The sequence below is a fragment of the Cetorhinus maximus genome, unplaced genomic scaffold (assembly GCF_964194155.1).
Source record: "Cetorhinus maximus unplaced genomic scaffold, sCetMax3.hap1.1 HAP1_SCAFFOLD_699, whole genome shotgun sequence".
Classification (NCBI taxonomy): domain Eukaryota; kingdom Metazoa; phylum Chordata; class Chondrichthyes; order Lamniformes; family Cetorhinidae; genus Cetorhinus; species Cetorhinus maximus.
The window spans coordinates 82,314-108,824 of NW_027596641.1; the positions used below are offsets into that span (position 1 = coordinate 82,314).

The 26,511-nt window shown below is 43.4% G+C and overlaps 1 protein-coding gene across 1 annotated transcript in view; it reads right to left on the reverse strand.

Moving 5' to 3' along the window:
- LOC144674562 (nucleolar protein 4-like) overlaps positions 1-26,511 on the reverse strand; it is a 116,552-nt gene that overhangs the window by 18,811 nt on the left and 71,230 nt on the right. Inside the window, exons 6-7 of the mRNA XM_078535851.1 lie at positions 22,475-22,594; positions 1,083-1,284 (exon numbers count right to left, since the gene is read on the reverse strand). Coding sequence (XP_078391977.1) covers positions 1,083-1,284; positions 22,475-22,594 — 322 coding nt within the window. The remainder of the gene's footprint in view (positions 1-1,082; positions 1,285-22,474; positions 22,595-26,511) is intronic.

The window sequence follows — 26,511 nt, forward strand, 5'->3', positions numbered from 1 at the left end:
GCAAGGCAGCAGCGACATGGTACTATGTTTTTTTTTAACAGGATTGCTGTTTTTTCCCCAAGATCCAGGATGCAACTGATCTCATCCTAGATTTTACAAGCTCCCATAGAATAACCTCAACAGAAAGGATTTCTACTCCCTCAGTGCACAGATCATATGAGACAAAATGAAGAGGATTCTACATCTCAATACCATATATACCTGAAGTTTTCATGATGCAATGATCCTTTGAAATTTGGCCTATCCAACCTCTTCAGGAAATAAAATCACATCAAATGGATGGCTTCTGAAAAGAAGCGTCTTACTAACTTGATTAAACCTTTTGAAGAAATTATTAAATTAGTGGATGAGAGCAACAAAGTGGACATTGTCTGGACATTCAAAAATCTTTTAACAAGACACTTCGCAGGAGGCCACTCTACAAGATAAGAATCTTGTGGAATTAGTGGTAATCTGTTGTAGTGGATTAAGAATTGGTTGAATGTGCAGAGGCAGAAAGTTGCTGTCAATGGATCTGCTTGGAGGCCAGTTCCCAGTGATGTCCCACCGGGATCACTGTTGGGATCCTGGCTCTTTACTGTCTCCATTAATGGTCTGTATTATTCTCCAGACAACAGTGTGTCAAAGTGATGGATTAGGTGGGCTGATGCCAACCAGGACTGACAGTCAAACACTGTGACAATCTTCAGTGCTCTAAATCAGAGGAAGCACAGAAAACCCACTGAAAAGAAAGCTTATTTTCATGTTAAGGAAAATGAGTGGGGAGAAGCGTACTGACCTTTGTTTTAAGTACTTTCCCCTAAAATGTGTGATAATTGAGAATATTTCCATCTTATCACAAACCAATTAAATCTCAAAATGAATGGCAAATACGTACATTTAAAATGGTTCATCAACAGTCTGCTAATTAAGGAAATCTAAAATTATTCCAACTTAAAATATCCAGTTTTATTTCTACTTAAAAATAATTCAAAATATAACACATGAAAGAACCTTTGCTTTACACAAGATAGAGTAATTTTAAGAGCTACAAAAGATAACTAAAACCAGTCAATGACACCCGTCTGTTATAATTTTCATACCATTGCTGAGGGTGCCAGTCTGCAAAGAAGTCTGCAGTCCACCTCCTATCCCTCCGTAACCACGGTAACTGTAGTTCAGTCCTCCGTTGATATACATCTGATCTTGTGAGTAGGAAGCAGCTGGCAGTGAGTAAGTGGTGTGAGCGAGCTGAGCCGTCTCCCTGGCTTGTTGAGTGTGTTTATCTAGTGCAATAGGTTCATCCTACAGCAAAGGAACAGCAGAACAAAATTAATGGGTCACATGTAGGCTTAAAAAAATTATTCTGCGTTTCTAGTCTGCCGGTAACATGCAGCTTTAAAAGTGTTTATTTCTTCATATTTCCTTCAAATCAGCACACATAATTTTCTATTTAATAAGCACATTGTAACTGCAGTTTGTGTGACTGCCCACTAGTTGAAAATGTTGTCAGCGATCACAGAGTCTTTGTATCTTCTCTGGACATACAGACCTGATTTTACAGCGGGGGGAAGGGATGTACTGCTTGCCACCCACCCCCACCACCAGAAGAAAAGTTGGTCAAAAACGACTGACTTTTAAAAAGCCTACCCCACCCCCACCCGCCCCCCCGCAGCAATAGCATGCTGAGGCAGCATAAACAGGCTGAAGATTGGACTACCACCCATCAGTGGACAGGAAGTCCTGCCCTCAGGAGCTATTGGCCAATGTGATTGGGAGCTCTAGCAGTCCCAGCAATGCTAGAGCTCAATAGTGGGCACTGCTGGGATTGCAAGCATCGCCATGAAGAGTGATGCCACCATAGTGAGGTAAGTCCTGGGGTTTTAAGGTGAGAAGGGATCAGGCACCCTAGGGAGGGAGGTTGTGGAGGCTAGACAGAGAGGAACAAAGTGGGGTGCCCCTGAAGTGCACAGGGCACCACCCCGATAAATGTGCCTCACCCTTCCTTCCCACCTTTTCAAAAACCCAGTTTGCACTCTAGCTCAAAAACAGAATTACCTGGAAAAACTCAGCAGGTCTGGCAGCATCGGTGGAGAAGAAATCAGTTAACGTTTCGAGCCTTCACGACCCTTCGGCAGAACAGGTAATTCTGTTTTTGTTTTGGATTTCCAGCATCCGCAGTAGCTTTTAGCTTTTTGTTTTTATTTTTGCACTCTAGCTCGTCTGCCTGCATTTTATGGCAGTGGAGGCAGACTGAGGCCCTTAACTGCCACTTAAATGGGCTGTTAAGGGCCTCAATAGGCCTAAGGGTGGGCAGCCTACTGGGTACCTTATCCTACAAGCTGTTTGAAGATAAAATCACATTGGCCTTTAATACTCTGCTTTGACTGCATTGTGTTTTGCAATTGATCCTATCATTTATGTTAGAATATGAGTTCCACACACTATTTCAGGCTCTATTATTAAGGATGTAAGCTCAACCAATACAAAATACTGTCCATGTGGTGATTCAATACAATGATAGGTTGTGATAAGGATGTTCCCTTCATCACCTTGTGAAAGGTCAATTAAGAATTCCATTTGTCAGTTCCATGAATGTCCAGCTGCAGCAGTTTTCTATGCTAGCACATGAAAGTTGTTGATTGTGTATATTTTTCTCTCCTTTCCCAGAAGGAAAGAACAGTTCCGACCAGTACTCTTATTTCCCAATTTTTACTGGTGTTCCAGTTTAAGGTATACAAGACCAATTCAGACCAGTATTCTTATTTCCCAGTTTTTACTGTTTTTTCATTCTGGGCTATTTGACCACCCCCTCCCGCCAGTGCTAAGCATCATTCCTTAGCTGAGAAAGTGAACAGGAAACTGCTTGGAAGGCTTTGCCAATAGTGCTGGGAGGTGTGTTAAGTGCTCCAACTCACTGGTTTCCATATGTGCTCTTTGTAGAATGTAAACTCCACTCAGTGAGGCCTACACATGTGGTGCAGCTAATGTTAAAATACCAAAACCTAGAACTAAGAGTTGTTGTAACATCAACATAGAAAAAGGAGTAGACCATTCAGCCTGTCCAGCCTGTTCCACCATTCAGTTGTATAATTGTTGCTCTGTACCCTAATTCCAGCCACTCGCCTTTGTTCTGTATTCCATATTTTTGGCTAGTAAAAATCTATTGATTTCCTATTTAAAATGATTAATTGTATTAGTACCTACTGCTTTGTAGACGTATGAGAGCTTTAAGTATTCCTCGCCTGATACTGCAAACAATAATTTCTCTCGTTGCTGTTTCTAGGATTTTGTTGCAAACAAATGGGCTGTCATGTTTGTCTGTATCACAGTGATTACACTTCAAAATAATGAATTGACTGTGAGGTGCTAGGAACATCCTGAAGAGATGCAAAATAGGCTCTTTAGTGTTAAGAAGTCTACTTGGGATCTATGCAGCTATCTAATGAGTTTCCATGTTGGGAATGGAACTTTACAAAATTAGATCTTACGAGAAAATAATTACAGAAAATAAAATTTAAAAATAGGGTGGTATAGTAAGAATAAAACCCATAAATACAGAAGTTTAAAAACTAATTTCACCATCTGCTTGGATCAGATCTCACACTCTTAATGGTAGAGTAAGCTGCTCCTGGGAATTAAGATTCATGTACTGTACTCCACTCCCAAAGCACCAATGGATTCTTCATTGGCTGGAGGTTAGCTCATAAAATTAGATAGAAGGCTTTTCTAAATTATACATAACATAAAATCTCTCCTGGAAACAGTTACATTGTACAGTGGTTATGATTCTCTATTCATTTATTTCGAATCCTTTCGATATTGAACCACCTTAGCCTTAGAAACCTGATATTTTTCTATATATAAACTATAAAAATACATTTTTCTACATTAAAGCTCAGTAATCGTTAAGTAAAATGAGAAATGTGCAGTACTACTAAGTTTTTCCCTTAATTTCAAAGTCAAATAACTTTAGATTTTTGGGATTTTATGCTGCAGTGTTTATTAGCTTGATCGCATTAAACCGAGGAATTGTCTGTCTTTCTATCAGGTGGATGTTAAGGATTCCATGGGATTATTTGAAAAGCAGGGTGGTTTCCTCATGTTCTATCCAATGTACTCAATCTACCAACAAATTAACTGGTTCTTTATCTATTTGCCGTTTGCATGATCTATTCTGCACAGTTTGCACATAACAATCATTTTTTATTTCAAATCAATGATTATTATTGAAACACTATGGGTTGAAAGATCTTTTAAAATTCATTTTTACGGGATATGGGCTTCGCTGGCTAGGCTAGCATTTATTGCCCATCCCTAATTGCCCTTGAGAAGGTGGTGGTGAGCTGCCTTCTTGAACCGCTGCAGTCCATGTGGTGTAGGTACACCCACAGTGTTGTTAGGGAGGGAGTTCCAGGATTTTGACCCAGCGCAAGTGAAGGAACGGCAATATATTTCCAAGTCAGGGTGGTGAGTGGTTTTGAGGGGAATTTCCAGGTGGGGGTGTTCCCATTTATCTGCTGCCCTTGTCCTTCTAGATGATAGCGGTCGTGGGTTTGGAAGGCCTTGCCTAATGAACTTTGGTGAGTTTCTGCAGTGCACCTTGTAGATGGTACACATGGCTGCCACTGTGCATCAGTGATTGAGGGAGTGAATGTTTGTGGAAGGGGTGCCAATCAAGCAAGCTGCTTTGTCCTGGATGGTGTCAAGCTTCTTGAGTGTTGTTGGAGCTGCACTCATCCAGACAAGTGGATGACAAGTATTCCATCACTCCTGACTTGAGCCCTGTAGATGGTGGACAGGCTTTGGGGAGTCAGGAGGTGAATTACTTGCTGCAGGATTCCAAGCCTTTGACCTGCTCTTGCAGCCACAGTATTTATATGGCTAGTCCAGTTCAGTTTATGGTCAATGGTAATTCCAGGATGTTGAAAGTGGGGGATTCAGTGATGGTAATGCCATTGAATGTCAAGGGGCGATGGTTAGATTCTCTCTTCTTGGAGATGGTAATTGCCTGGCACTTGTGTGGTGCGAATGTTACTTGCTACTTGTCCAAATGCAGCAAGACCTGGATAATATCCAGGCTTGAGCTGACATGGATTGCTTCAGTATCTGAGGAGTTGTGAATGGTGCTGAACATTGTGCAATCATCAGCAAACATCCCCACTTCTGACCTTATGATGGAAAGGAGGTCATTGATGAGGCAGTTGAAGATAGTTGGGCCCAGCACACTACACTGAGGGATTCCTGCACTGATATCCTGGGACTGAGATGATTGATCTCCAACAGCCACAACCATCGTCCTTTGTGCTAGGTATGACTCCAACCAGGGGAGAATTTTCCCCTTGATTCCCATTGACTCCAGTTTTGCTAGGGCTCCTTGATGCCACACTCGGTCAAAAGCTACCTTGGTGTCAAGGGCAGTCACTCTCCCTCACCTCTGGAGTTCAGTTCTTCTGTTCATGTTAGAACTAAGGCTGTAATGAGATAAGGAGCTGAGTTGCCCTGGCAGAACCCAAACTGAGTGTCAGTGAGTGGGTATTGTTAAACAAGTGCTGCTTGATAGCACTGTTGATAACCCCTTCCATCACTTTACTAATGATTGAGAGTAGACTGATGGGGCAGTAACTGGCCAGGTTGGATTTGTCCTGCTTTTTGTGTACAGGACATACATGGGCAATTTTCCACATTGGTGGGTAGATGCCAATGTTGTAGCTGTATTGGAACTGCTTAGCTAGGGGCATGGCAAGTTCTGGAGCGCAAATCTTCAGTACTATTGCCAGAATGTTGTCAGGGCCTGTAGTCTTTGCAGTACCCAGTGCCTTCAGCCGTTTCTTGATATCATGAGGAGTGAATCAAATTGACTGAAGACTGGCATCTGTGGCTTTTAGATGTTTATTGCACAGAAGGAGCCCATTTGGCCAATTGTGTCCATGGAAGATCTGACTACATTAATCCCATTTTCCAGCGCTTGGCCCATAGCCCTGGAGGCTATGGCAATGCAAGTGAATATCTAAATACTTCTTAAATGTTACGAGAGTTTCTGACTTAACCACCCTTTCAGGCAGTGAGTTCCAGACTCCCACCACCCTCTGGGTGAAAAAAAATTCTCCTCAAGTCCCCTCTTACCTTAAATCTATGCCCCCTGGTTATTGACCCCTCAACTAATGGAAAAAGTGCCTTCCTATCCACCCTATCTATGTCCCTCATAATCTTATACACCTCTATCAGGTCCCTCCTCAACCTTTACTGCTCCAAAGAACACAACCCCAGCCTATCCAATCTTTCCTCATAGCTCAGACCCTCCAGGCCAGGCAGCATTCTGGTAATCTCCTCTGAACCCTCTCCAGTGCAATCACATCCTTCCTATAATGTGGTGACCAGAACTGCACGCATTACTCCAGTGGTGGCCTAAATAGCGTTTTATATAGTTCCAGCATAACCTCCCTGCTCTTGTATTCTTTGCCTCAGCTGATAAAGGCAAGTATCCCTTGTGCCTTCTTAACCACCTTATCTACCTGCCCTGGTACCTTCAGAGATCTGTGGATTTGCACACCAAGGTCCCTCTGATCTTCAGTACTTTACAGGGTCCTACCATTCATAGTGTAATCCCTTGCCTTGTTAGCCCTCCCCAAGTACATTACGTCACACTTTTCCGGTTGAATTCCAATTGCCACTGCTCTGCCCACCTGACCTCCTACAATGATTGATATCCTCTTACAATTTACGGCTATCTTCCTCACTATTTATCACCCTACCAATTTTCCTGTCATCTGCAAACTTCTTGATCATACCCCTTCCATTTAAGTCCAAATAATTTATGTACACCACAAACAGCAAGGGTCCCAGCACCAAGCCCTGTGGAACCCCACTGGAAACACACTTGCAGTCACAGAAACATCCCTCTACCATCACCCTCTGCTTCCTGCCTCTCAGCCAATTCTGGATCCAACATGCCACTTTGCCATCCCATGGGCTCTTACTTTCTTGACCAGTCTGCCATGAGGGACCTTAACAAAAGCCTTGCTAAAGTCCATGTAGACCACGTCAAATGCATTACCCTCATCAACACTCCTGGTTACCTCCTCAAAAGATTCGATCAAATTTGTCAAACACGACCTTCCCTTAACAAATTCACGCTGACTATCCCAGATTAATCCGTGTCTCTCCAAATGCAGATATATTCTGTCCCTCAGAATTCTTTCTAGTAACTTCCCCACCACTGACGTTAGGCTGACTGGCCTGTAATTTCCTGGTCTATCCTTTCCTCCCTTTTTTAATAATGGGACAATGTTAGCGGTCCTCCAGTCCTCTGGCATTTCACCTGTGGCCAGAGAGAATTTGAAATTTACTGCCAGGGCCCCTGATATCTCTTCCCTTGCTTCCCTCAACAGCCTGGGATACATCTCATCTGGGCCTGCGGATTTATCCACTTTTTAAGCCGCTAAACCCACTAATATCTCCTCTCTCTCTCTATGTTAATTTCCTCTAATATCTCTCAGTCCTCCACCCTGATGTCTATACCTGTGTTGTCCTTTTCCATTGTGAAGACTGATGTAAAGTATTCATTGTGGACTGTATCCTTGTCTTTCGGGTCCACACACAGATTACCTCTATGGTCCCTAATTGGCCCTACTCTTACCCTAGTTATTCTCTTGCTCTTTATATATTTAAAAAACCCCTTTGGGTTTTCCTTTATTCTACCCATCAATGCTTTCTCATGCATTCTCTTGGCTTTCCTAATTTCCTTTTTAAGTTTTGCTACTCCTCTAGGGACTCTGCTGTATTGAGCCCTTGGTATCTGCCATAAGCGTCTCTTTTTTTCTTAAACCTAACCTTTATGTCCTTTGACGTCCAGGGTTCTCCGGACTTGGTCCCCCACTTTGTCTTTACGGGTACATATTTGCCCTGTACTCTCGTTATTTCCTCCTTGAATGTCTCCCACTGCTCTGACACAGTTTTATCCGCAAGTAGCTGCTGCCAGTGCACCTGGGCCAAATTGTAGCTCATCTTAGTATAATTAGCCTTTCCCCAATGATGCTGGGGACATCTGGAGGAGGCAGAGATGGATCATCCACTTGGCATTTCTCGGTGAAGATTGTTGCACCTACTTCAGCCTTATCTTTTGCACTGATGTGCTGAGCTCTTCCATCATTGAAGATGGGGATATTTGCGGAGCCTCCTCCTCCTTTTAGTTATTTAATTGTCCACCACCATTCACAACTGGATGTGGCAGGACTGCAGAGCTTGGATCTGATCTGTTGGTTGTGGGATCGCTTAGCTCTATCACTTGCTGCTTATGCTGTTCGGCACGCAAGAAGTCCTGTGCTATAGCTTCACTAGGTTGACACCTCATTCTTAGAAATGCCTGGTGCTGCTCCTAGCATGCCCTCCTGCACTTTTCATTGAACCAGGGTTGATCCCCCAGCTTGGTGGTAATGATAGATTGGGGGATATGACGGGCCATGAGCTTATAGATTGTGTTTGAGTACAATTCTGATGCTGCTGATGGCCCACAGCGCCTCATGGATGCCCAGTCTTGAGCTGCCAGCTCTGTTCGAAACCTATCCCATTTAGCACGGTGGTAGTGCCGTACAACACGGGACTTGGTCTCCACAAGGATTGTGCAGTAGTTGCTCCTACCGATACTGTTAGCATGGGTTTATGAAAGGGAAATCATGCTTAACTAATCTACTGGAGTTTTTTGAGGATGTAACTAGTAGAATAGATAAGGGAGAACCTGTGGATGTGGTGTATTTTGATTCCAAGAAGACTTTTGATAAGGTCCCACATAAGAAGCTAGTGGGCAAAATTAAAGCAAATGGGATTGGGGGTAATTTATTGGCATGGATTGAGATTTGGTTGACAGACCAGAAACAGAGTGGGAATAAGTGGGTCTTTTTCTGGATGAGAAGGCGGTGACTAGTGGGCAAAATTAAAGCAAATGGGATTGGGGGTAATTTATTGACATGGATTGAGATTTGGTTGACAGACCAGAAACAGAGTGGGAATAAGTGGGTCTTTTTCTGGATGGGAAGGTGGTGACTAGTGGTGTACCGCAGGGATCAGTGCTTGGGCCCCAGCTATTCACGATATACATAAGTGACTCGGATGAGGGAACCAAATGCAATATTTCGAAGTTTGCTGATGACACAAAACTGTGCGGGGTTGTGGGAAGGATGCAAGGAGGCTAAAGGGCGATTTAGACAAGTTGTGTGTGTGGGCAAACACGTGGCAGATGCAGTATAACATGGATAGATGTGAAGTTGTACGCTTCGGTATGAAAAACAGAAAGGCAGAGTATTATTTAAATGGTGATATATTGGGAAATGTGGATGTACAAAGGGATCTGGATGTCCTTGTACACCAATCAATGAAAGCAAATAGGCAGGTGTGGCAAGCAATGAGGAAGGCAAATGGTATGTTGGCCTCCATTGCAGGAGGATTTGAGTTTAGAAGTAGGGATGTCTCACTGCAGTTATACAATGCCATGGTGAGACCACACCTGGAGTATTGTGTGCAGTTTTGGTCTTCCTACCTAAGAAAGGATATACTTGCCATAGAGGGAATGCAGCAAAGGTTCACTAGGCTGATATCGGGGATGGCAGGACTGTCGTATGAGGAGAGATTGGTTCGACTGGGCCTGTATTCACTAGAGTTTAGAAGAATGAAGGGATCTGATTGAAATGTATAAAATTCCAACAGGGCTAGGCACAGATGCAACTTCCCATGACATAGAAACTAGGAGCAGGAGGAAGCCATTCGGCCCTTCGAGCCTGCTCCACCATTCAATATGATCATGGCTGATCCTCTATCTCAACACCATATTCCCGCTTTCTCTCCATACCCCTTGATGCCCCTAATATCCAAAGATTTATCAATTTCTTTCTTGAATATACTCAGTGACCCGGCCTCAGTGGTAGAGAATTCCACAGGTTGACCACCCCCTGAGTGAAGAAATTTTTCCTCATCTCACTCCTAAATGGCCTGCCCCATATCCTGAGACTGTGGCCCCTGTGCTTCCTGTAATGTTTCCTCCAAGTGCTGTTCAACATGGTTGAACAATGTGTGTGTGGAGGAGGGATGAGACTTCATGGGGGCCAGATTCAATGTTAAGAATGGGGCTGCTGAGATAAGAGGCACAGTTGTAAGGCTTGTAAATATTCAGCTACAGCTGTTTTATATGTTAGCACATGAAAGCACATTCCATGTATCTGCAATTTTTCAATTTCAGGTCAGTTTAAAAAAAATAAACAGAAGGCAGTTCAGCAATGTGTTGTGAAACATCAGGGCCATGACATGACACAGGTCATGCACTGCATCTGGATCTATCTCAAACTATCTAGACTCATCTTGCCACTGGACCAAGATAGGTCAAGACGAGAAAGTGAGTCTGACTCTCCCTCAATATAATCTAATTCATTTTTAAGTCATGTTCAGCAGTACTGGATGAGCAAAAATTTTCTCCTATTAATTGTTGGAAGACTGAAGCCATTATTTTCGGTCCCTGCTCCAACCTCCATTCCCTAGCTACCGATTCCATCCCTCTCCCTGGCAACAGTCTTAGATTAAACCAGTCTGTTCACAACCATGGTTTCACATTTGACCCCAAGATCAGCTTTTGATCTCATATTTGTGCCATCACCAAGATTACCTGTTTCCTCCTTGGTAACATAGCCTGACTTCGCCTGTCTCAACTCCTCTGCTGCTGAAACCCGCATTCATGCTTTTGTTACTTCTACATTTGACTATTGCAATACACTCCTGGTTGGTCTTCCACGTTCTACTCTCTGTAAACTTGAGGTCACCAAAAACCCTGCTGCTCGTGTCTTATCTTGCAGTATGCTCTGTTCACATATCACCCCTATGTTTGTTGACCTACACTGGCTCCTAGTCAAGCAACATCTTGATTTTAAAATTCCCACCCTTGCCCCATTCCCTATTTCTGTAATCTCCAGCCCAGAACCCTTTGAGATATCTGCCATCTATTTCTGGCCTCTTGTGTATCCCCAATTTTAATTGCTCCACAATTGGTAGCCATGTCTTTATTTGCCTATACCCTAAGCTCTGGAATACTCTCCCTATACATCTCTGCCTTGCTTTCCTCCTTTAAAACGCTCCGTAAAACCTCTCTCTTTTGATCATCTGACCTAATACCTCCTTATGTGGCTCAGTGTTGTACTTTGTCTTATAATGTCCTGTGAAGTACCTTGAGGTGTTTCATTATGTTAAAGGTACTATTATAAATATAAGTTGATGCTGTTGTTGATAAACTAGCTCCAATGCATTAGCATGATTCACAGCATGGCTGTGCTTTTACTCTATCTTGTGTCGCTGCTGAGATAAGAGGCACAGTTGTAAGGCTTGTAAATGTTCAGCTACAGCTGTTTTATATGTTAGCACATGAAAGCACATTCCATGTATCTGCAATTTTTCAATTTCAGGTCGGTTTGAAAAAAAAACAGTCCTGTGTGTCATGACTGAATTGCACCAGAGAGTAACACAACAGCTGCCTGTTGAGGGGAAAGCATTGGCCCATGGCTGAAGAATCATCCTGACCAATTCTCAGCAGAACAAAATTAATTAGGACATGCACGTCTATGCTAGAAACATTGTGCTTTCAAAAGCAGGAAAGGTGATGAGGATTTTAGTTACATAGAAAACTGTAACTAGCAAGATCATATCTAAAGAAAAGAATAAGATTCTTGGCACTGTAGGATAATTAGTTCATCACAGAACACTAGTTCATCCAAATAAGGGCAACATTAACGTGACCTATGGCAGGTTCAAGATCTTATGAGGTGGCTATTGAGACATACGCAGCCTAGGTTACTGAAGGGGAACCCACCTCCCCCACAGCCTTTGTCTACTATTTCGATGCCCTTCATCAACTGATGTTGTATAAAACCAGAATGCCATTGTTAAAAAATGTAACATGAATAAAAACTCCCATTACTCCATTTAATATTCAGCGAATCTTCTATGAAGCTGCAGTACAATAATAAATCAAGTATTAAAAAAAAGCATTGGAAGTTTTTGCCTCAACAAAAGCAATTTAAAAGCAAGCAAGAATTTAGTCTCTCAGTCTGATACAGTACAGAACTGTAGTCTGATCCTTTGCAGTGTTCCTCTCAAATTCAAGTTGGTTCTGCATACTTACACATCGAATTATCCCAATGTGCAGCAGGGAAAAACAACTTGGCTTCTGGACCAAATCAAACTATCATAAAATTTGCACAGTCTTGGAAGTACTTGCTTTTCAAGAAAGTTTTAATTCTCTTTTGAAATCATTCAGGACGGTAGGCTTCCCGTGCTCTCCACGCACAATACAAAATTTTTTTTAACAGTAACGACAACCTGTATTTGTTTAGTGCTTTTAATGTAGTAAAATATCCCAATACTCATAGGAGCATCATCAAACAAAACTTGATACTGAGCCACATCATAACATCAGGGCAGGTGACCAAACGCTTAGTCAAAGAAGTAGGGTGTAAGGAATGTCTTAAAGGAGGAAAGGGAATTACAGAGGTGGAGAGGTTTAGGAAGGAAATTCCAGAGCTTTGGGCCCAGGCTGCTGATGGCATAGTTGCCAATAATGCAGCGATTAAAATCGGTAAGGCGCAAGAAGCCAGAATTGGAGAAGTGGTGTAGGGCTGGGGATGGTTACAGAGATAGGGAGGGAACAGGCCATGGAAGGATTTGAAAACAGGGTGTTGCTTAAGCGGGAACCAATTGAAGGCAGTAAGCTCAAAGTTAGGGTTGGACAGCAGAATTTTGGATAACCTTAAGTTAATGGAGGCTGGAGATGGGAGACCTAATCTCCTCTTTTAAATCTTCTTTGATTTTCTTAAACTTGTTCCCACTTGATAGCTCGTTGATGAATGTAAATAATCTTATCCTATTTAACTTTTTGTATCATTTCACAATTTTCAAGACATCTATCAGGTCAGCCCTCAGCCTTCTGAGCTCTGGTGGAAAACACAAACTTCTCAAGTTTTTCTTGTTAACTATAATCCTATTATACAATGTGTTCAGGGAACTAGAGTACGAGAATTAAGAGGAATAGCTCACAGTTTGCTTAATGCAATTGGTAGAGAGAAACTTTTTAAAGGTATGTGGGGAAGTGGAGAAGGGTTTGAGGCATGGAGTTCCAGAGCGTGAAGTGGAGACGGTTGAAGGTTTGGTCAATGGTGGTGGGGTGAAGAGAAAGGAGATCAAGAGGGATTGCAAGGCTGAAGGAGGTAACAGATACTGGAGTGAGGCTATGGAGGGATTTGAAGATGTGGATAAGGGTCTTAAATTAATTAGATTTTAAGACAGGAAGCCAATGCAGATCAATGAGGAGAGTAGCGACAGGCAAACAGGATTTAGTGTGGGACAGAAAGTGAATTTATAATGAAGGAGGAGGCTAGAAAGGAGGGTATTTGAAGAATCAGATCCAGATATGATGGAAGTGTGGATCAGGGCAGCAGTGGGAGTGAATTGATTTTTCAATATGAGTAGGTACCCAAGAAGGGTAGACTAGAGTGAATGACAAGAAAATTGAATTTCTGCCGGGGGCCAAAAATGATAGCTTTGGTCATTCCATTGTTCATTTGCAGAAATTGTGACTCATCCCTGACTTGATATCAGACAATTTCATAGCACAGAAGTGGCTATGGGGTTGAAGAAAATAGTGGAGAAGTGGAGCTGGGCATCATCAGTTTACATGTGAATTTCTGAGCAGGGATTAAACCAGGGAATGTTGGGAGAAATGGCCATAGAGCTGAGTAGAGGGGATGGCCATCTAGAAATTCGGGTGAGCCCATATTTAGATGTGTGGAGTCATAGGGAAAATCCTTGTGCTTGAATGAAGGCTCATTACCACAGAACCAGCAAGCTATGGAGAGTAACATGAATCCAAACAGTGAAGCAAGATGGAAAATACAGCCATTACAATGTCAGCAGCGACGTTCGGGTAAATAATTAAGGAGAACGGGAAGGGCTCGACCGTGAAGTTTGGATAACTGATTGTGAAAGGGAATAAACAGGTCAGGAGGTAGCAGTGGCTGGGGGTAGTAGCCATGATGGGGTGGAAGGATACCAGCAGTGGCCTGTGCTCTTTGAATGTGAGGTTGGGAGAACTTCTACTGCCACTCTCAGCTTCACAGGTATGTAGGCTTTAAGATCTGTCTGTCACAGCCCAACAGCCCTCTAAGGGCTGCCTATTAGTCTGCATGTAGATCTGGCTTTTTTAAGTGCAGGCAACAATGGGTCGAATGCCTGTTTCAGACCATAATGTCAGCACCGCATTTCCTGCTTGCAATGAGTGTGGGCTTCTTGCCTGCCTAGGATGTCTTTAGCACCTGAAAAATAAGTATTGTGGGGCAAGATGACATGTTCAAGGGCCCTAGACAGTAAAAAATTGTTAGAAATGAAGTGATTGTTGAAGAGAACAGAGGGGTTGAGAACAGGCATGTATTAGACAATGCATGCTATACATAATAACATAAGAAATAGGGGCAGGAGTGGGCCATTTGGCTCCTCGAAGCCTGCTCTGCAACACAATCATTTAACTCAACTCCACTTTGCTGACCGCTCCCCATATCCCTTGATTCCCTGAATCTACCGATCTCAGTCTCAAATATATTCAACAATAGAACATCCCTAACTCTCTGGGTAAAGAATTCCAAAGATTCACAATCCCCTGAGTGAAGAAATTTCTCTCATCTCAGTCTGAAATAATCAACGCCTTATCCTGATGCTGTGTCTCTGTGTTCTAGATTTCCCAGCCAGGGGGAACAACCTCTCAGTGTCTATCCTATCAAGGCCCTTCAGAATCTTGTATATTTCAATGCGATCACCTCTCATTCTTCTAAACTTCGGAAAGTATAGGCCCAATTTACTCAGCCTTGTGTCATAGGGCAACCCTCTCATCCCAGGATCCAATCTAGTTAATCTTTGCTGCACTGCCTCCAACGTATGTATCCTCTCTTTGACATGGAGACCAAAACTACACACAGTACTCCAAGTGTGGTCTCAGAACAATTATGGCAAGACTTCCTTATTCTTGTACTCCAATTCCCTTGCAACAAAAGCCAACACCATTGCCTTCCTAATTGCTTGCTGTACCACCATACTAGCTTTCTGTGTTCCTTGTATGAGTACACTTAAGTTATCCTGAGCATCAACATTTGAAAGCTTTATGCCTTTCAAAAAATTCTGCTTTTCAAATCTTACTACCAAAGTGAATAACCTCACATTTCCCTACGTTATATTCCATCTGCCACCTTGTTGTCCACTCACTTATCTATATCTCGTTGCAGCTTCTTTGTATCCTTCTCACAGCTTGCATTTTTGCCTGGCATTGTATCATTAGCAAACTCAGATGCATTACTCTTGGTCTCTTCATCTAAGTCATTAATATAGATTGCAAATAGCTGAGGCCCCACACTGATCCTTGTTGCACTTCACTAGTTACAGTTTGCTAACTTGAAAATACCCCAATTAACCCTACACTCTGCTTCTTGTCCGTTAGCCAATCGTCCATCCATGCTAATATATTACTCTTGACTCCTTGAGCCTTTATCTTGCAAATTAACCTTTTGTGTTTCATCTCACCTTTTGGAAATCCAAGTATACTATGTCTACTGACTTCCCTTTATCTACCCTACTGGTTACATCTTCAAAACACTCTAATAAATTTATTAAACATGATTTCCCTTTTTAAACCCATGTTGACTTTGATCATGCTATGATTTTCTAACTGCATAATTAAGACTCCCTTAATAATGGATTCCAGCATTTTCCTGCCGACTGACAGCACGCTAACTGGCCCGTTGTTTCCTGTCTTTGCTCTCTCTCCTTTCTTGAATAGTGGTGTTACATTTGCTAACTTCCAATCTGCTGGGACTGTTGCATATTCAAGGAATTTTGGAAAATTATAACCAGTGCATCCACTATCGCTGCAGATATGCTCTTTTAGAACCCTAGGGATGTAAGGCATCAGGTCCTAGGAGTACAAAAGCTAAGAGACTTAGATAGAAAGTAGACAGATTTGAAAGGTAAGAGCTAATTAAGAACAATACAGACTAGTATCTTAATGAGTACAAAATTGGGTTCAGGCTTTATTCACCAATAAAGTGAAATTATTTTTAGAAAGCAATCACAAACAACATTCATTTCAGTGACTCATTCTTCACATAAAAACATTTCGACAAGGACATTTTTGAATAAGTAAATTGGATACATTAGTGAAATAGATCATTTTAATGTTCCTGCATCTCTAGGAGTTGGTACAATAGGCCAGCACTTGAGTGAATATTTTTGCAGCACTTCAGTATATTTAAGTGAGGCAGTGCTGCTTCACCCAACATAAATATTCACTGATTGCAAAGTGTAATCAACAGAAAATTAAACAATTGACTAATTGTCATGTCACTGACAAGGAGTGTGGGCCTGTGTGCTCTGCATGTAATTAACCCAGTCACCAAGACATGTTTTACATCTGTGATGATGTTTGTGAATTAGCAAAATGTGGTAGCAGGTCTCAGAATAACCACTGAAATGCATTATTGTGCTATTATCCTACTGTTTTGCATCAATAGATAGCGGCTTCAAGAGCTCACTGATACAAAATAAGTAATATAAATTGATAGTTAGGTCCTGGGCCTTGAAAGTCAGGTCTGGGAAAGTTGATAATAACTTAGTAGTTAGGTCCAGAATCTGAGGTAATATAACTTAGCAATATGGTCTGGCACCTGGCATAATGAGCATCTTGCCAGGACATCAAGGGGCCCCAATAAAAAGCTAATATTTCACCAACTTCAGCTCCCAACGAAGTCGAGAGACATTGTTTGAAGGTAATCGATCTGCTGCACAATCGATTACCTGTACCTGGAAGGGTTTTGGGGCCTTTACTGGGGCATCTTTGGGACCCATGCCAGCTCAGCTGGCTCCTCTAAAGGGGACAATGGATGGAATTCCCAGGATCTGTCTCAAACATACCCCTTGTTATGGGATTAAAGATATGTCCATGCCCCTCCTGTCAGAATTTCTCCTAAGAGCACGAGGCAGAAATTTGATTATTGTCTGGGCCACAATCAGACATCTTCCCCATTTAAACAGTTAGAATTTTGAAGCCAGTGTCATTATTTGTTAGAGAATGTTCATTTGCAGCTTTTAAATTCAAAAATTCTTGTCACTAATCCAATGTTTGAGTTACAGGATAGGTTGTTATCTCAGGTTCCATACAGCCTCAAAATAATTCTCTGATTTATCCAAAATCCAACGCATACATCCCAGGAACTGCTTCTGTCTGACTGCTGTCAATGAAATAAGTTTGTGGGACAAACTGCTAGGTCAGCTGCCTGAAAGGAATATAACTGCTTTGGCTGCAAAACTGTATCCATTGGGCCTTGCGTTGGAGGTTTATTAACTGGTTTTGACCACACACATGACCTGTATGTCACTGGCACTTATTCTGTATAGATTATTCCTGGTTGGTTAGTCATGCATGTTCCCTGGGAATTTCAACAAGGGCAACTTCTCTAAAATCAGACACAACAACTTCTGCCAGTTTAGTTGAGGGATATCGAGACTAACTTTAGATATACTGAGGTCTTGTTGAGTGAACATTGAGGTGTTCACATAGGGCAGTCTATCTGCCAAGTTGTTTTGCACAATCTACGGTAACTGCAAATACTCAGGTGTGTCTTCAAATGGCTTTGTGGGAGCATGGAAAGATGCTCATGGTGACAAAAAGAAAATACTGACATCTAGAGAATCACAGGGTATAGGAGGCCATTTGGCTCATTGTGCCTGTACTAGCTCTTTTAAAGAGCTATCTAATTAAGCCCACCCCCCTGCTTTTCCCTCACAGCCCTACAAAATTTATCTTCCTAAGTATCAAATTCCCTTTTGAAAATTATTATGGAATTTTCTCCTATGCAATTCGAGCCAGATCATAACCAGTTGTTGCATAAAAAGAATTCTTGTCAATTCTCCCCTGCCTTTTTTGCCAATTATTTTAAATCTGCACATTCTAGTTACCAACCCTTCAGAAATCAGAAACTCTAATGAAAGGTCATTGACCTGAAACATTAATCTGGATTTTCATCCTCCAGGTGGTCAGGGGGAGTTGAGGAAAATTCCCAGCTTGGCCTGCCTGAGTCGGGAGTAAGTGCCCGCAAAGGCGGGATCTTCATTGCTGTGGGGCAGGTGCGGGCTGGAGTCGGGCCAGCTGACCCAGGAAGAAGTGTGGAGGCAGCCACAGGGGCTGCCAGGTGCTGAAGCAGCTGTTAAAAAGGCCCACCTCGGGTGCCGTGGGACTTTGTCCCAGCTAAAATAAAAACACGAAGGCCCTCCATCCCTCATTCCCTCCCACCCCTTAAGCCTCCAAACACTCCCCATGCCTCATCCATGCCACCTTACGCCCCCTACCCATCCCCCAAGGCCCCACATGCCCCAATGCCAAGTTCTGCCCTTCCGTCCACCCCCTTGGCTCTTCATGCCCCCTATGCCAAGCTCCGGCACTTCCATCTCCATGGATCCACTGTAGACTTTATAGACCCAATAGACCCTATAATGTAAAGTGGTATGTGCAGAAAAAACCTGGAAAAAAAGTCAATCATTCAGAAGTTTCTCCTAAGTACAAGATAATAAATGTTAATCATCCAGGCCCTTTGAAGTTTCAAAAACCACAAGCCCTTCAAACCGCTTAACTTGTCTAAGCAAACATTGTGAAATTAACCCAGAGATTAGAGAACCTGAGCTGTCAATCAAACAATGTTTCCTCTGGGGAGCAGGTGTACCACCTGGGCTCTCAGCCAAGTATGAGGCTTGGCTGAAAGCCCAGGAAGCTATTAAAATAGGAGAACACCTGCTCCCCATTAGAGACATTGCTTGATTGACAGCTTAGGCTCTCTGATCTCTGGGTTAATTTCACAATATTTGTTTATACAAGTTAAGTGGTTTCAAGGGCTTGTGGTGTTTGAAACTTCAAAGGGCCTGGATGATTGACACTTTTATTAGCTTGCACTTGGGAGAAACGTCTCAATGAATGACTTTTTCTCAAGGTTTTTTTTGTACATACCACTTTACACTAGCCAGTGGGGATGGAAGTGCCAGAGCTTGGCATAGGGAACATAAGGGGCCATAGCGGATGGATGCGAGGGCACAACTTCGCATAGAGTGGCATGAGAGGCCGTAGGGGGTGGGTAGAAGGCAGAGCTTAGCATAGGAGGCAGGAGAGGCCATAGGAGGTGGGTGGAAGGGCAGAGCATGGCATAGGGGCATGAGCAGCTATACGGGGTGGATGGAAGGGCAGAGCATGGCACAGGGGCATGAGCGGCCATAGAAGGTGGATGGAAGGGCAGAACTTGGCATAGGGGCTTGGGGGTGGATGAGGACATAGCTTGGCATAGGGGGCTTGAGGGGATCTTTTGAACTTGCCTTTTAAAAGGTTTGTGGTGCAGTCTAGGGTTCACGACTCCTCTGAGCAGCTGTGAATCACAATTCTTTAAATCCTGGCTGGACTTCATGAAAGTTGTGGAGGAGTAGGCGATACCTATCTCCACAATGGAGCCTGCCAAGTTGGGAGTGCTGAATGTGGGCTTTTGACAGGGACCAGCCAGCACCCTTTAAAACACTTCCAAAAACTGTACAGCCTGGGAATGGGGTCAGGAATCCAGGAATTAGGGCCCACCGCCCTTTTTAAAGGGCTCCCAAGTCAACACGACTCGGTGAAAGTCCAGGCCATTAACTCTGTTCCTCTTTCCACAGATGCTGTCAGGCCTGCTGAATACTTCCAGCATGTTTTAACTTCTATTTCAGATTTCCAGCATCGTAGTATTTTGCTTTTTTTTAAATGTTCCCTTCAATCTCTCTTTGCTATGCCCAGCCAGCATTATGCACTATACGGTGCCTTTAAGATTTCAATATAACTGCATACATGCACATCTTAAAGGGAATGTTATTATGCACAGCTTGTTTATTCCCTGCACGGTATGTTGTGGTTTGCAACAACCCGCGCACGCTTGCATCTCAGAGAGATCATTTGATCATAAACCTACACTTTCAGGCTCATTGCATTTTGCAACACTATCAGCAATCTATTTACTATGCAGATCACAGTGCAAGATGACAAAATCAGTTAGCAGTATTTGAAGAATAATACTGGCCCAGAACTTCTGTTCTCTGAGGGGGGTCATACCCCGGAGGTACCCCAGAAGATGCACTGGGCGTCCCTCCATGCAAGGGCTGCATGGGAATTGCCCAGGAAGTTTAAACTTCCAGTGGGCAATTACCCTGCACCTGGAACCATCAGATATTCCGATTTAAATCAGTGACTTCAGATGGTTTCGATTCACTTAGCAGAATAGTTACCCAGGAAATGTTAGAAGGATTAAAACCACTTCTAACTCTGGCTAACTATGGTACTGATCCCCCCTGGACACCCCAACCACTCCCCCACCATCACTGCCCCCCCAGCCACCGCCCCCATACCACCCACCCCCCTGCCTCCGAATTCTCTCCCGACACCCCCCGCCAATACCTCCCACTCCCCGACTACCATCCCAACCCTCGACTATCCCCCATCCCTCCCACTACCCTCCCGACCCCCCAACACCCTCCCCCTGACCACCTGATTTCTTCTAACTTCCCCTGTTGATCTTCTACTGATGTTCCTGAGTTTATGTTCCTTTGTTGCCAATTCACAATCTTTCACTATTTACCCTCTCAAAATCTTTCACAATTTTCAACAACTACATTTTGATATTTGTCGATTCTGGGATAGGTTTTGTGTATTAACATGATCATCAGTGATTAGCTGTGATGCAAAACAGTATAAGTGGTAGCATGAAGATTTTTTTCATTCTGGAAGACTTTGTATAAAAATTACCTAGGATAATTAGAATAGTGAGAACAAAATGTCAGATAAGGGAGTGCAATTCCCTTCTTTGTCCAGCATGGGAAGATAGAAATAACAGTTGGCCATTCAACCCCTCAGTCTGGCATTCAAGTAGATCATGGCCGTTCTGCATATCAACTCCATTTACCTCCCTTTGCTCTATTCCCTTGATAACCTTATCTAACAAAAAAGCTATTGATCTCAGTTTTGAAAACTCCAATTGCTTGAGCACTCACAGCCTTTTGTGGAAGCGAGTTCCACATTTCTACCACCCTTACTGTGAAAAACTACTTCCCGATTTTGTTACTGAACGACTTAGCTATAGTTTTAAGCTTATGGGCGGGATTTTCTGCACCCACCCGCCGCCAGGATCATCTGGTTCCTCCACAAATCAATGGGCTTCTGGCTGGGGCGCCACCTCACCCGCGGCGGGTCCCACCTGCGATGGGGCTGGAAAATCTCGGCCTGTGTCCCATTGTTCTTACTAATAACAAAAAAATAGGAGCAGGAGTAGGCCATACTGCCCCTTGGAGCAGGCTCCACCATTCAGTATGATCATAGCTGATCTGCTTCAACTTCACTTTCTTGATTCTCCCACCAGCGGAAATAGTTTCTCCCTATCAAATCCTTTCAATATTTTAAATAGCTCAATCAGATCACACCTCAATCTCCTATACTCAAAATATGCAACCCAAATTTCTACAATCTGACCCCATGGGCTGAATTTTTCTGTTGGCGAGCGGGGGGCGGGGCTCGTTCGGCGACCCAAAAATGACGAGGGATGACATCGGGGGGGAACCCCCGATGTCATCCCGCCCCATTTAAATTTTCAGGAAGGCAGGGGCGCAGCAAAATCAACTGTCTGCCTGCCGACCTGTCAATGGCCAATTGAGGCCATTGACAGGATAATTAAAACAATTAAAGGACCTGCCCATCCAACCTTAAGGTTGGCGGGCAGGCCAGGAGCCCCGGCGGGCTTCTGAAAAAACATGAAACCTCATCCACTGGCGGGATGAGGTTTCATGTAGGGTTTAAAAAACTTTAATAAAGTTTGAGTGAAATTTATTAACATGTCCCATCTCGTGTGGCATTGTCACATGAGGGGGACATGTTAAGGGTTTTTTATTTTTCTATTTTTAAAGTTTACGCAGATGTCAGCGATCTCCCTGAGGCAGCACTTAGCCTCAGGGAGATGTGCGCTTTCTTGTGTACATGTGCGAAAGAGCGCACTCTAGCATTTGGGGAATCCCCCCCCCCCCCACAGGAAGTGCATAGCGCTTCCCGGCGGACATCACGCTGGGCGGGCCTTAATTGGCCCGCCCACTTAAAATGGCGGTGGGGCCCGCTTCTCCGGCGGGGATTAGCTCCCCGCCAGCCGGAGATTGAGTTGGGCCCGCCTGCCCGACAGGCAGAAAATTCTGCCCCATAACTTAACCCTCTGAGCCCTGGTACCATTCCAGTGAATCAGTACTGCACATCCTCCAAGGCCAGTATATCCTTCCTGAACTGAATGGAATAATCCAATTAGGGTCTGACCTAGACTCTAAACAACTGAAGTAAAACACTTCCCCTTTGTTTTCCTCACAAGCAACTAAATGTTAAGAGTACCTGCAGCTGATATGTTTCCAGTCGCATCCGTTTTGCTGCTTTCCTGCTTTCGCTCTCACATGCAGCAGCCAGAATATTTTCTGCCATAGCTGAGGTCAAGTGAGGAGGGGTGGGTCGTGACTACAAAGAAGAAAAGGACAGACAAGTTGAACATTGCCGCATCAAATCACTCAAGGCTAAATGACCATGGAACATTAAAACAGACCTATTCAATCATGAGTCCTGCTTGTGAACATACTCTCTGCACTCAAGATAAATGGCTCCTTTAGTCAGGCAGATAACTGAATCCTGTTCAATCACTGAACAGCACAAAGTTAAACTGATCTCAAATGCACTTTTTTCAGGAATCGTATGCCTGCTTTTTAGTGACCAAAACAAGATCCACTTAACTGTAGCTTCTTTTATTTATATCCAAACTGAAATATTCACCGAAACATCTCTGATTGTGCTGGAGCCCAGGGTATCTACTTCAGTGTGGGAGGGTAAAAGGTACTGACGAAAATATGGCATTTGTCAATTTTAAGAAGATGCTTGCTTAAATAGAGTCAATGTTAATATTTACAAGCTTTCAAAAACATGTGACCTCAAAATGTGTTTACAACAGGCTTTTGAGCAGGTCTGGAATTGTTTGGTGCTGTAAAATCACCATAAAAATGGTCTTTGCTTGCAGTGATCCCATTTATCATAAGAAATAAAGGACAACTAGAACTCCCAGCATCAACTGGAAAGAATTACAGCCTGGAAATGCTTAACATGCATGAATCAAATCCCTCTCTCTGCTAGTTTAACAGACATATTGACCTGGTTTAAATGGATTAACACCACTGTTAATAGAGTGGAAAGAGGGATTTTATGTGACCACATTAAACTTTTGTATGTCTCACACAGTAATTTCTAGGCACATTAGTTTAATTTCTTTCCATAAATTGCTACATTTGTCAAGAGAGAGCATTTGTAGAATTATGCCTCACCAGGATACTCTGGGATATACAAGGACTGCTGATGCAATTTGTACTGATCATACTTCTTCACTAATCAAGAATGCAAATCTTCTTTTACAAAGTGTCCAATAGTTTTTTTTTAAATTGACAAAACCTGTGAATAGATATGGCCCAAAGTGCAGAACATCAAGATTTTTCTGAAAAAAGTTGGATGAAAGGCAGGTAAGTAAAGTAGTAATAGGATGGGTTTTGTGTGCATGATGATTGTGGGATAAAGAAAAGGCAGAAGAAGCTAAATATACCCACATGCTGTGCCACAAAATGCTAGCGTGGGGATTCCCACCCACAAATTATCAGCTGCAAAGTTTCTGATTTTGATCAGATTGTCTTAGAGGATTGGGAGGGCAGCAGACATCAAGCAAGCAGAAGATCCTTTCTCGCAATAAGTAAGGAAAATTGAAGTGCAGGTCAATATGATTTGCTGTTTTACCATGTTCTACCCTCCATAAATTTGAGGTCATCCAAAACTTTGATTCCCCGTGTCCTAACTCACACCAAATCCCATTCACCTTTGACCATTGATTTGCATCTGCTCCCATTAAGCAATGCCTTGACTTTACAGGACTCATGCTTGTTTTCAAATTCATCAATAACCTTGTCCTTCCCTATATCTATAATTTCCTCTGGCCCACAATCCATCAAGATATTTATGCTTCTCTAATTCTGGCCTCTTGAGCACCCCAATTTTAATTGGTCCGCCACTGAAGGCTGTGCCTTCAGCTGCCTGGGCCCTAAGCTCAGGAATTCCATCCCTAAACCTCTTCACTTCTGTTCCTCTCTTCCTTTTAAATATACCTCCTTGACAAAGATTTTGGTCATCTGCCCTAGTATCTTCCTATTTGGCTCAGCGTCATATTTGGTTTGATAATAACTCTGTGAAGCACCTTGGGAAGTTTTAGTACATTAAAGATGCTATATAAATACAAGTTGCAGTTGTAGGCACTTATTCTCTAAACAAGAGAATGATGTATGTTGGATGGGGATTGAAAAAGACAGAGACATGGCACTGCAAGTAGGAAGTAAAGCTGTAATACTGTAGTATCAGTATTCTGCCCTATGTTCCTTATATTTATTTTTAAGATTTATATTTTTATTCTCCCTTTTCTTAACAGGAGCTGAACCAATTCTGGCCTAGACAGATGACAGATGAGCTACACCTAGTTCTCATTTTCAGACCGGAACTATGAGATGCACAGAATCTTTTCAGTCTCAAATGAAACTCCTGTACAAACACAGCTGCCTTGGCTCAGTGGTAGCATTCTCATCCTTAAGACTGAAGATTGTGAATTTAGGCTATATTCCATTACAGGTGCCAGTCTTCAGACAATTAGATTCATTCCACGTGATATCAAGAAACGACTGAAGGCACTGGATACTGCAAAGGCTATAAACCCTGACAATGTTCCGGCAACAGTTGCCATGCCTCTAGCCAAGCTGTTCCAGTGCAGCTACAACACGGGCATCTACCTGGCAATGTGGAAACTTGCTCAGGCATGTCATGTACACAAAAATCAGGACAAATCCAACCTGGCCAAATACCAGCCCATCAGTCTACTCTCGATCATCAGGAAAGTGATGGAAGGGGTCATCAACAGTGCTATCAAGCGGCACTTGCTTAGCAATAACCTGCTCACTGATACTCAGTTTGGACTCTGCCAGGGTCACTCAGCCCCTGGCCTCATTACAGCCTTGGTTCAAACTTGGACAAAAGAGCTGAACTGCAGAGGTGAGGTGAGAGTGACTGCCCTTGACATCAAGGCAGCATTTGACAGTGTGGCATCAAGGAGCCCTAGCAAAACTGGAGTAAATGGGAATCAGGGGGGAAATTCTCCACTGGTTGGAGTCATACCTAGCACAAAGGAAGATGGTTGTGGTTGTTTGAGGTCAATCATCTCAGTCCCAGGACATCACTGCAGGAGTTCCTCAGAGTAGTGCCCTCGGCTCAATCATCTTCAGCTGCTCCATCAATGACTTTCCCTCCATCATAAGGTCAGAAGTGGGGATGTTCACTGATGATTGAACAATGTTCAGCACAATTCGCGACTCCTCAGATACTGAAGCAGCCCATGTTCAAATGCAGCAAGACCTGGACAATATCCAGGCTTAGCCTGACAAGTGGCAAGTTACATTCACTCCACACAAGTGCCCGGTAATGACCATCTCTAACAAGAGAGAATCTAACTAATGGCCCTTGACATTCAATAGCATTAACACCACTGAATCCCCCACTATCAACATCCTGGGAGTTACCATTGACCAGAAACTGAACTAGCCATATAAATACTGTGGCTACAAGAGCTGGTCAGAGGCTAGGAATCCTGCAGTGAGTAACTCACCTCCTGACTCCCTAAAGCCTGTCCACCATCTACAAGGTTCAAGTCAGGAGTGTGATGGAATACTCTCCACTTGCCTGGATGAGTGCAGCTCCAATAACACTCAAGAAGCTTGACACCATCAGGACAAAGCAGCCCGCTTGATTGGCACCCCCTCCATAAACATTCACTCCCTCCACCATTGAGGCACAATGGCAGCAGTGTGTACCATCTGCATGATGCCCTGCAGGAACTCACCAAGGCTCCTTGGATAGCACCTTCCAAACCCATGACAGCTAACATGTAGAAGGACAAGGGCAGCAAATGCATGGGAACACCACCACCTGGAAGTTCCCCTCCAAGCCACTAACCATCCTGACTTGGAAATATATCGCCGTTCCTTCACTGCCGCTGGGTCAAAATCCTGGAACTCCCTCCCTAGCAGCACTATGGGTGTACCTACAGCAGATGGACTGCAGTGGTTCAAGAAGGCAGCTCACCACCACCTTCTCAAGAGCAATTAGGGATGGGCAATAAATGCTCACCTAGCCCACGTCACTGAATCCCCCACTATCAACATCCTGGGAGTTACCATTGACCAGGAACTGAACTGGACTAGCCATGTAAATACTGTGGCTACAAGAGCAGGTCAGAGGCCAGGAATCCTGCAGCAAGTAACTCACCTCCTGACTCCCCAAAGCCTGTCCACCATCTACATGGCTCA